Consider the following 11,283-nt stretch of genomic DNA (forward strand, 5'->3'; position numbering starts at 1 on the left):
TCCTGTGAGGTCTTCAAAAATGAATACTGCGGGTACTTGCGTCTTACAGTTCATGCTGTTGCTTTAGGCCATTCAGAAGGCATCCAAATACGTCTAAAAACTATTTATACTTTGCGTTTTATTTTCTCGTAGATTTTGCACAAAAACACACGATCCGCCTTCGTTTTAAATACCCAGGAAAACTGTAATGCATGGAAAAAAATGCCTAAAAATGCACAAAAATACAGAAATTCCGGGTTGGACTGATTTTTTGTCATTTAACGAGGTTCATATAAAATGCTTGTCCTAGAGATGATGTATGTAGCCAGTGCAGACATGGCAATAGTGAAAGGAGACTTGAATAGTGTTCCTTGGGTTTCTTGCTTCAGTAATGCTATTCATTCTCACTGTATGAGATCCCTGCCTGTGATGCAGAGCTCTTTTATACTGCGTTACTGTATAAAAAGTATGGTTTCTATATCCGTGGCATCATAATGACGATATTAAGAGGATTGATTCAGGTAGGACACCACTGGAAACCCAGGTGTGAAATGCATGCCCGATATTGATGATCAGATGCTGTCAATTCTTTTGTATACCTGCACGAGTGACCATTTCTCCATCATTCTCTCTTACGGTTCATGTAGAACGTCCCAAGACTCATTGTGAGCAGAACAGAGAGAGAGCACAGAGCCGAGGAGATGGAAGTGTGGCAGGAGCCTTCATCCCTCAGTGTGAAGAGGATGGCCGTTACAAGATGTTACAGTGCCATGGCTCTACAGGACACTGCTGGTGTGTGGACAATAGTGGGCAAGAGATAGAGGGCACCCGAACCTTACCTGGTGCCCCAACTAGCAACTGTAATGTTCCAGGTAAACACCAGTCCAGGGAGGAAAAAATTGTATGATTATACTATTATTATTTATTCATCCACAATAAAAGAAGACAGGAAGACAGTAAACAATGACTTTCTTGGTAGGCTACTGTTTGGATACAAGCCGTTGTAACGCGTTGAGCCTGGGTGAAGGAATAGCTCGCTAACTCCAGTTGCAACAGAAATCATATAAGTACAGACAGGTTTCCAAAACTCATGCTTTTTTTAATTTTTTTGGCAACAGCGTTTTTCTTGGCAAAACCTAAAAATTAGCATCAGAAAATAATAAGGACATATTCCTCGGTCTTGCACACATGCAGTAATACCGCAAAAATGCGGCAGCAGGCTATTCCCAAAACACCACTCTGCTTTCAAAGGAGCCACAACATATTTCACCCGTTACACCGTGTAACAGACACTGTCTTTCATTAAAGCCTGTGTAAAGTTCATTAGTTTCAGTGTAGACAGTGCGGCTTATAGACAGGTGCGGCTTATTTATGTTCAAAATAAAAATCTTTGTTAAATTCAGTGGGTGCGGCTTATATATGGGTGCGCTTTATAGTCCGGAAATTACGGTATATGGAGAATAATTAAGTACGTACAGACTGGAGCAGTTCTATATTTGACTGATTTTCCCCCATCATGCAGTGACTGCAGCCCCTGCGCCACGTCCTGAGACAGTATGCGAGCGCTGGCGGGCCAGTCTAATGGAGCACTACGGGGGGCGTCCAGGTCCAGAGCATTTTCTTCCCAAGTGTGATGCATCGGGCGAGTTCACCCCAGTGCAGTGTTACGGCGAGACCAGTTACTGCTGGTGTGTGGACAAAGACGGCCGGGAAGTTCCCGGGACTCGCTCGCATGACAAAGTCAAGCCTGCTTGTAAGTTCTGCTCCCCAAGATAACTCAGCAAACAAATGTTTATTTTTTACAGTATTTGCCTAATCTCAATTTGTAATAAAGATTTTATTTGTCTTTCTAAAAACATATGCAAATTTCATATCTTTTAGGTATACCAACGGTCCCCCCGCCCACCATGCATCCATTGCCCCGCCCAGATGTGACTCCTCCGCCCTCAGGCACTACTTTGCTCTACGCGCAAGGGCAACAGATCGGAGCGCTTCCTCTCAACGGCACACGCATGGACAAGGAGAGATCCTCAGTGCTCCTCTCCCTGCATGTGAGATTCTTACATTGATTTAGAAGTTTATTTGTGCATACTTCACATTATGCAGTGGTGGAAAAAGTAAGGATAACATTTATTCGAGTTGAAGTAGAGATACATTCAGAAAAATATGACTCCAGTAAAAGTGCTCCCTGAGTAAAAGTACAAGTTTTTGCCTTCAAATGTACTTAACCATCCATCCATGACTATAATGTTCCTATTATATCAACTCAGTTTATGTGAAAAAACTCTGTGACTCTCAGCACACCGATCTATAAATAGAATGATATTAATGAATCAGACATTGAAAGATATCTATTAAAATGATCATGAACCCAAAACCTTTTTAACTCATTTAAAAAAAGCATATGAGGCCACGCGTGTTGTGGCGAGTTCCAGTTCTTCCATCATTTATTCCTCTCGAATGTTACCGTTGAAAATACCGCCAAGCGCCAATCAAGTTTTTATCCACTCATAAATTAAAAGGTTTGGCTAAATGTAGTTGAATAAACAGAAAAATATTTGACTTTGAAATGGAGTCAAGTAAAAGTCTCAAAAATCTTATGCTTCAAACATTAGTCATGTTTTATGGTTACTTTAACTAAAGGGATGATCAAAGGTCAGATATTCGTATTATTTTATTAATTTGACAGCTTAAAATATAAAATACCTGCATCCCAAAAACAAATAAAAACCTACACTCGATTTATTGTTCTTTATTACATAACTGTCAATATTAAAAAACAACAAGAATAAAATGCAAAATAAATACAATGTGTTTTATGTGACTGTGATTTTATAAGCAGGTGATTATTGTGTTCACTACACCAAGGGCTGTTTACACAGTTTATTTAATAAAGGATCTAAATAAAGGACACAGGAAATTCACTTAAGCAGCTGCGAAAAATTGCGTAAATTTCCCTGCGTAAACACTGACATAATTAGCGCGATCTGAAAGCGACGTTTGGACTACAACAAACAAAAAAAACAATACTGACCTTTTTTTCATGTTTTTTCGAATCGTTCCATACAGGAAATGTTGTTTATGTTGTGCCTATCTGACTTTTGTGAATGTGTGTGTTTATTAGGGCTCCATAGTAGTCGGTATTGACTACGACTGTAGAGAGCGGAAGGTTTATTGGACCGATCTCGCTGGAAGAACGATCAGCAGAGCTGGTCTGGAGCCTGGATCCGAACCGGAGATCCTCATTAACACCGGTAACGCCGAGCTTGAATTCTGTGTATAGCACGGTGTTCTTAGTTATCTGAAAATGGAAAATTATTTATTTATTTATTTATTTTTGCATGAATAAAAGAGTGTTAGACTGTTGCAATGTTGCGTTTTTAGTTATGGGGTTTCCCTGTATTTTTTAGCATTTGTTTAAAAAAAAAAAAACTGGTATTTTTTATAGGATTTTACAGTATCAGTACCAGTAATAATAGTGAACACCTCCTTAGACATTAAAGTCTAGAGTATAGAGAAAAGTATTGTGTATATCATTCACATTATATGGACGAAAGTTTTTTGGCAAGATATAAGATCAATAGTGTTATTCAAATATCCCATTCCACATTTTGCTCCGTATATACTGGTCTAATAACCTCCAGTCTTCTGGGAAGATGTTCCACTAGATTTCAAAGGGTGCTTATACTTGAGAATGTTTTCATTCAGCTCCAAGAGTGTAATAAGAGGTACTGATGTATGTGAGGTGAGGAGGGCTGGGGTGCAGTCAGCGTTCAAATCCATGCCAAAGGTGTTTAATAGCTTTGAGGTCAGAGCTCTAAAGCAGAAGATCTTCCTTTCCAACCCATGTAAAGCATATCTTCATGGAGCTGTCCATAAAGTGATGCTGGAACAGATTTGGATCTCATAGTTCAAGTTTAGGGAAAGTTTCATTGAATTGTTTGCCTCTAGTTTAATGAAAAAATCTTATATTAAAGATCTTATATTGTAAAGTCACTTTGCATGATTATTTTTGCTAGAATTTTACCTTAGGCAGGTTTTTCTACACTACTATGTTTTTTTTAAACTACACTATGGTATGTTTTTAATTTTATTATTATATATTTATGTAAATAGCCAAGAGAATATTGTCTGAGTTGGTGCTTTTGTTTTGAAGGGCTTATGAGCCCAGAGGGTTTAGCCGTTGACATAGCTCGCAGGAGGATGTTCTGGGTGGACAGCACGCCCGATAAAATCGAGACGGCCAAGCTGGACGGAAGCGACCGACGCGTTCTATTCAACACCGACTTGGTTAATCCAAGAGCCATCATCGTGGACTCTCTCTCAGGGTGAGGCGCTTTAACACACTTTCTGCCCCGGTCAACGTGTCAAAAAACATCCATTGACACTCTACAACCCAATCTAGCATTGCTTTCATTTCAAACCAGGATTACAATTCGAATGTGAAGGAAATGAAGTAGATCAAAAGCTGAGAACAATGAGTGGAGACTGCAGATGTGAGTGTCATGTCTTAGCGGAGGTCCAGAAAATTGTTCCCACTCATACTCCCACACACACACACTCACTCACACACACATTTGCACGTGTGTAGAAATGTAATTTAAACCTCATGGGCAATCCGAATAGCATGTGAGCGTGCACGTGTGTATATGGGAATATACTAGTAGTTTACATTCTTCTTCTCAGTTTACGTCTTCAAACGATGTATATTTAAATTCCAGACGTTATGACTGTTCTTTCAGCGGCCTTATTTGTCAGTCAAAACAAGTGCCTTGCATCTACAATAGTACACTGTGAACACAGTGAAATGTGATATTTAGGAATTCTAGGAAAATAATATTCTGGGTTTTTTGCCAGTTTGTAGTTTTTCATGGTCCTTAGAAACTCCTCTATCCTGAAGACTCCCAGGAAGCAATATACAGTGGATATAAAAAATCCACACAACCTTATGAAATTGTAGGTTTTTCAAATATATAAATAAATTAAGACAGATGAAACTTCAGAGAAAAAAAAAAAAAAGAAATATTTGATAATTGGGAACATTTAAAAAAAAAACAAAAAAAAAAAAACCCTGATTGCATAAATCTGCACACGCTTTCGTAACGGGGGCTCGATCTGTCTTCAGAGTTAACCAGTCCCATTCCCAATTAGGCCTGTAGGTGGCATCCAACTGAAAACAATTAAAGTGATTCTGATTAAAAGCAGATAAAAGTCAGCTGTTGCCTGAATGTTTGGGGTTGCATTCTAGAGCCACGGGCTACAAAGAGTTGCCAAAGAAACTGCGAGACTTGTTGAAAGGTAGAAATCAGGAGCAGGTTGCATGTAGATGGAATTGCATGGTGTTAAAGTATGGAATGTTTGGTTCAGTATTCCAGAATATGGTTTGAACAAAACAACCCCGAACCATAAACCTCCCACCTCCATGTTTGGCTTTGGGTGTGAGGCAGTCTGATAACATCTGTACTGTTTCTCTGTTAGAGCCAAAAATGTCCAATTTGATCTATGCAAAGACCTTTCCTTCAATCCTTCACTGTACAATTCTTGTGTTTTTGCCTTTTACTTTGACTTATTTTGGTGGATATAAACAAAAAGAAACATGTACTCATCTCAAAAAACATACGAGAGTAATTTATGCAAAACCTTTGACAGGCACCGACCAGCCATAACATTATGACCACCTGCCTAATATTGTGTTGGTTCCTCTTTTGCTGCCAAAAACACTCCTGCTCTGTCGAGCATTAACTTCTTTAGCAATCTGAGCTACAGGAGCTCGTCTGTTGGATGGGACCACACGGGCCAGCCTTCGCTCCCTTTGCCCATCAATGAGCCTCAGCCGCCCATGACCCTGTCGCCGGTTCACCACTGTTCCTTCCTTGGACCACTTTTGATAGATATTGACCAGTGCAGCCCGGGAACATCCCACAAGAGCTGCAGTTTTGGAGATGCTCTGACCAAGACGTCTAGTCATCATAATTTGCCAAACTCAAAAATTTGCTCAAATCCTTACGCTCGCCCATTTTTCCTGTTTTTAACACCTCAACTTTGAGAACAAGAAGAGATAATCAGTGTTAATCTCTTACCAGTTATAATGTAATAATGTCATAATGTAATGTCTGTTCGGTGTCCATGAACGTGCGTTTGCTCAATTTCAGAACTCTGTACTGGACCGACTGGAACCGGGAAGCCCCCAAAATTGAAAGTGCCACAGTGGAAGGGCAGAACAGGAGGGTGCTTGTGAGGGACGGCATCGGCCTCCCTAACGCTCTGACGATTGACTTAACAACACGTCATATCTGCTGGGCTGATGCAGGTACTTAAGAAAAAATTTTATTCTTGAAATCCCACAACTGAAACACTACCGAACAACACAAAACGCAACCTCTGAGGTAAAGCAGTAAAAGTGTGCTACTGTGAAGCCTGCAAAGCTCTTCCCATATTTGGGATTCTCATACTCGAGCATTATACAACATCGTTTTAATATTGTAAGTGATGAGCTAAAAGAAAAAATAGAGATATGCTTTAATCAGTTTCTAAACTATTTTAACCCTCTGGTTTATTTTTAAAAAAAGGAACGAAGCGTCTGGAGTGTATCGCACCTGACGGGACGGGACGCCGCGTGATTCACAGCAACTTGAACTATCCCTTCAGCATGGTCTTTTACACCAATCACTTCTACTTTACAGACTGGAGGAGGTACAGCAGTACAACTGGCTCGACACAAAATTTCCTTTTTTTTTTTTATCATAGTTTTATAAAAATTATAATTATTATTTTTCTTTAATCATATATATATATATATATATATATATATATATATATATTAAAGAAGACACATTGCTGCATAAAAATACAATATAATTGAAATAAATGTCTAGTTCAGCTTTAATAACCATGTGCTGATTGGTTCTCTGGACACTTATGCCGCAGCCAATCGGGTTCGCTTCACCATTTATGTAACTCTTCGTATGACTTCGTATCTGCACCGGGAAATGGCGAATGGTTTTAAAGATTAAACCTCTTTTAACGAATAGCAAGAACACACCAAACTCGAGTTTGGTACCCAAACGCCAGAGGGCGGAGCATGGGGGTCACATGTCGTGATACTACTAGCGCAGCTTATATTTATCCATTCAAAAACAGCCAGATCCTCAAAGCACAAACAGCAAACCAACTCAGGATAAACAGTATAAGTCACAGGCGCATATATTACTATTTTGTTTTACATCTGAAATGTGTTTTGGAAAATGAAACTGGTCTGTGCACCGATTGACTCTTTAGCGCCACAGCCTGTCAGAAGTGTTTCTCCATCTGAGTAAACTAGCCAGGCGCCATCTAACCACGTTAGGCGTATTAACGTTTCTCAGCAGAAGTGATGGAAGTTTTCGGGTTATTTGAGCATTTTTGAATCTCGTTACGTAGAAAATTATATGCCGTTATTCGAATCGTTTTGTTAATTCGACCGAAATAGAATGTTCCAGCAGCCAAATTCCTCTTACTGAAGTCAAATCATTGAAGAATAATTTTTTTTTAATTGAGTAAAATATTTTATTACTCTTTCCTTCTCTGGTTCTCACACATGCCCCTCACTGTTGCAGGGACGGAGTCATCGGTTTAAGTCGAGACTCGAGCCATTTTACAGACGAGTATCTGCCCGATCAGCGTTCACATCTGTACGGCATCACTGTCGCCACCTCCAGCTGTTTATAGGGTGGGTATGTAATTTATGAACTTCCTCTCTTAGCAGCTGCCTGACTGCTAATGCCTTCCTGATGTTTCCTTACATTTTACCTCAATGCACAGGCGGAAAAAAAACAAGCAGTGGGGAAATGCTGTTGTTTAATGCATCGGGTTTTTACATTCATCAGTGCGTCGTAGCCGCGGCGTACTGAAATGCAAGAGAAATTGTATTCCATAGCTACATGGTCTTTATGTGAGCTCATGTTAGCACTGCACCTGCAGGTTTTTTTTCCTTCTCTGCTCTCATTTAATCCTGAGTGAAAATTAGGCAGCTGGAAGGATTTCTTTCTTTTCAGTTTGGCGCAACTGCAGCGCAGTGATGAAAATTAAAAGCTACAGCGAATTATATTTGCAATCTTCTGCTAAATCTTTAGCAAAGTAACAGTTTTTGCTTCCCAGAGTGGGACATTTGCATTTTATGATTTCACTCACCGCAGCTAATTTTCTCTGTGGCACAGGATATTTTGGGACCTGTACAGGAGATAATGGTCCAAAATCTCAATTGTGTTATTTTTTTATTGCATTATAATTGCATTAATAATGAAAAGTCGAATAGTAGGAAGCATAGTTGTGTGTGTGTGTGTGTGTTTTATGTACGTAACAAAGGTAAGTAAATGAAAGGGCACTGGAAGCCAAATGACTGTACTTGAGACACAAGACACGAAGGCTTCAAAGCATTTCCCAGAAGACGAGAGCGTGTGTTTTGCAAAAACTAGACATTTTCTGAATTCTGAGCAGGATTTCCGCTGACCTAACATGCCTTTTTGTGTGTTTCAGGGAGGACGTAATAACAGAGCCACTGTTACATAGTGCTATCGTTTTGTCCTTTTGGGATGGGTTTTGGAAAATGAACACCTCTCTCAGCTGATGCCAAAGCCACTGCGTCTTTATAACCCCCCCCCACCCCACCCCCCCAAACCCAAAGAAAAAAGGTCACATTTCTCTATGTTTAGTTTTGTACATTTGTTTTATACCTCAATTCTCTCTACTGTATTTTTGTATGGGTTTTTTTTTTTTATATAAATATATTATAGAACGCCAAAGAGGCCCAAATTAAAGTCATGTTTTTGGTGCAGAATGTTCGTGTGGATATTTCGGGTTACACACGTGAACACTATTGGAGCCCTCGGTGCACAATTCTTTTTTATTTCTTTTTATTTTTGCGGAACGGAATTGAACGTAGCCGATATTTTTCTTCCCATGCGGTTCCTTTTTGTAACCGTTTTTTTTGTAAGATGTGATATTTATAACAATAAAACGTGATTCACAATCTGTGTTTTTTTTTTCTTCTCATAAACTATAATACATTATCTACAGAAACGAACATACTGTTCTATTAATAATATAAAACAAAGCAATTAACCGCTATAGGTATTTTATGAAAGAATAGACACGTCTGCTCCTCTGTTTACGGTTACATTTATATGGTGTGAAATGCCTTAAATTTAAGTGTAGCTATATGTAAATTGCGTGCACGAATTTCCCGTTACATAATAAACAACGCGTTTTTAGCACAGAATTTGTCGACACCCGCAAAACGCCGTAAAAGGCAAAGTATAAAAGAAGTGCCCACTAATACAGTTCAGCCACTGCATCGCTTCTATTTTCAAAAACCTACTAACAAAAGACTTCCTTCTTTTTACTTTTTTGGTCTATTTATGGTTTTATTTTCTCTTGATTCCTTTTCTTTATTCTTTACTCATAAATAAGGAATGCCAGAAATATTTCCTAGAGATTTTGGACATCCTATTCCACATTTAGTCCCCATTTGCTGTTTTAATAAACTCCACTCTTTTGCAAAGATGTTCCACTGGATTTTGGAGTGAGGATGTCAGGGATTCTGCAGGTGTCAAATTTAAAACCATTAAAAGTTTAATTTAAGACCTATAATCAAGACAACACACACACACACACACACACACACACACACACACACACACACACAGTGTTAGCAAAACTTGCTGTTCCCCATAGCTGAAAAATTTAATCCGTTTTACATCTGGGGTACAATCCAAGCTGATTGGTTGTTGGTCTCATTTGTAGTCGTAATACAGAAAATTATATTTGGACTGGTGAAAGAAACAACTACAACCCCATGGAAAGTAATACAAAAAATAAAAAAAGTAAAAAAATTATTTAAGAACTAGAACAGCGAATTTAAAACTTTTTAAAGCCTAAAAAAATATTTTTGAATTTTAGCCTTTTTAAGACTCCACAGAAACCCTGCATTGTAAACATGTGTGCTCTTTTAGCCACAAGGGTGTTAGTAAACTCAGGTTCTGGTGGGCCGGGGTGCAGTCAGCGTTCACATTCACCGCAAAGGTGTTTAATAGGGTTCGAGCTCTATAGCAGGCGACTAAAGAGCTTCATGATTCTGTGTTTGTGCACATCATGTTGGAACAGGTTTGGGTTTCCTAATATAAGTGAAGGGACACTTCAATTCTACCACATCTAGAGACATGTTATTCAAATGTGTGCCTCTAATGTGTGGGAACATTTTAGCAAAGAACCACTGGAGCTGGAAAAGATGAGTGTCCCAATTCTTTTTTTTTTTTTTTGTCTATAAATTGTACAAAAAAAAAATTCCCTTCCTTTATCCAACATGATTCTCACACTACCGGCCATCAAACTCGCAGTACGCCAGTAAAAGATATTCAAAGTGAAGAGGAAATGGCCTTCATTTGGCTAAAACAGCTGCTTTAAAGAAAATGAACTGGACCGTGTTTGGCACAGCTGGATTTCTGCGGTTGAAGCAACACACAGCTCGAGTTACCACCGGAGCAAAACCACATATTCATGGTACATTAAAATATGTATTTTACACACACACACACAATACAACGATATTCTGCATTAATATCATTTATAAGTTTGGACACACGGCCTTTGCAATTTCTTTTTTTTTTCATTGAAAGATAAAGCAAATCTCAAACACACACACACACACACAAAAAGAAACGGTTGTCTTTCCATCCCGAGATGTTTTCCAGGGCCCTTTAAAGACACGAACAAACCATAAGATGGTGCAACACAAATGTACTCCACGTGTCCGAAGCGTTTGGGTTTAAAGGGTGACGCAAAAAAAAAAAAAAAAAAAGAAAAAGAAAACCATTCAGGAACTCGATGGCACGGTCAATCGTCAATCATCAAACACCCCGTCCAGGGAGTGTGAGATCATCTGCCCACTTTTCCGAGTCGGTGGTCGGTTTTTGGGTCGGCGATGATGGCCTGGACGGCCACGATGGCCTCGTTGATTCTCGTCTGGAGCTCGCGAAGCTCCTCGATGTGGAGGAGGCGAAGGATACGAGCGGCTTCGTTCAGGGTTGCGTCTGGGGGATTGGGGGGTGGGGGGCTAACCCTTCATTAGTGTTTACAAAACATGTGCCATAAATACTGTCTTACAGATTATTATATATACTATTATATATACACTACACTTCCCCATGTGACTCTCTTTCTCGTCTTTTGACTCTCTCTTATGCATCTCTGTGTCTTTTCTGTAATTATTTTTTTCGTCTCTCTCTCTCTGTGACTCTTCTCATCTCTCTCCCTCTCTCTCTCTCTCTC

The 11,283-nt window shown here is 39.3% G+C and overlaps 2 protein-coding genes across 7 annotated transcripts in view; one reads left to right on the plus strand and one right to left on the minus strand.

The window, feature by feature from the left end:
- The window catches only part of nid2a (nidogen 2a (osteonidogen)), a 42,272-nt gene extending 33,286 nt beyond the window's left edge, over positions 1–8,986 (plus strand). For all 6 annotated transcript variants that reach the window (XM_083550350.1, XM_083550352.1, XM_083550353.1 and 3 more), the window contains 9 exons: positions 627–851; positions 1,502–1,732; positions 1,861–2,030; positions 3,104–3,233; positions 4,136–4,307; positions 6,132–6,289; positions 6,549–6,672; positions 7,575–7,687; positions 8,494–8,986. In XM_083550350.1, the coding sequence (XP_083406476.1) occupies positions 627–851; positions 1,502–1,732; positions 1,861–2,030; positions 3,104–3,233; positions 4,136–4,307; positions 6,132–6,289; positions 6,549–6,672; positions 7,575–7,686 (1,322 nt within the window). In that variant the 3' untranslated portion in view covers position 7,687; positions 8,494–8,986. The remainder of the gene's footprint in view (positions 1–626; positions 852–1,501; positions 1,733–1,860; positions 2,031–3,103; positions 3,234–4,135; positions 4,308–6,131; positions 6,290–6,548; positions 6,673–7,574; positions 7,688–8,493) is intronic.
- A 1,576-nt stretch (positions 8,987–10,562) lies between these two features.
- rtraf (RNA transcription, translation and transport factor) overlaps positions 10,563–11,283 on the minus strand; it is a 5,594-nt gene continuing 4,873 nt past the window's right edge. Inside the window, exon 8 of the mRNA XM_083550380.1 lies at positions 10,563–11,045. Coding sequence (XP_083406506.1) covers positions 10,891–11,045 — 155 coding nt within the window. The 3' untranslated portion in view covers positions 10,563–10,890. The remainder of the gene's footprint in view (positions 11,046–11,283) is intronic.

The sequence above is a fragment of the Silurus aristotelis genome, assembly GCF_946808225.1.
Source record: "Silurus aristotelis genome assembly, chromosome: 9".
NCBI lineage: Eukaryota > Metazoa > Chordata > Actinopteri > Siluriformes > Siluridae > Silurus > Silurus aristotelis.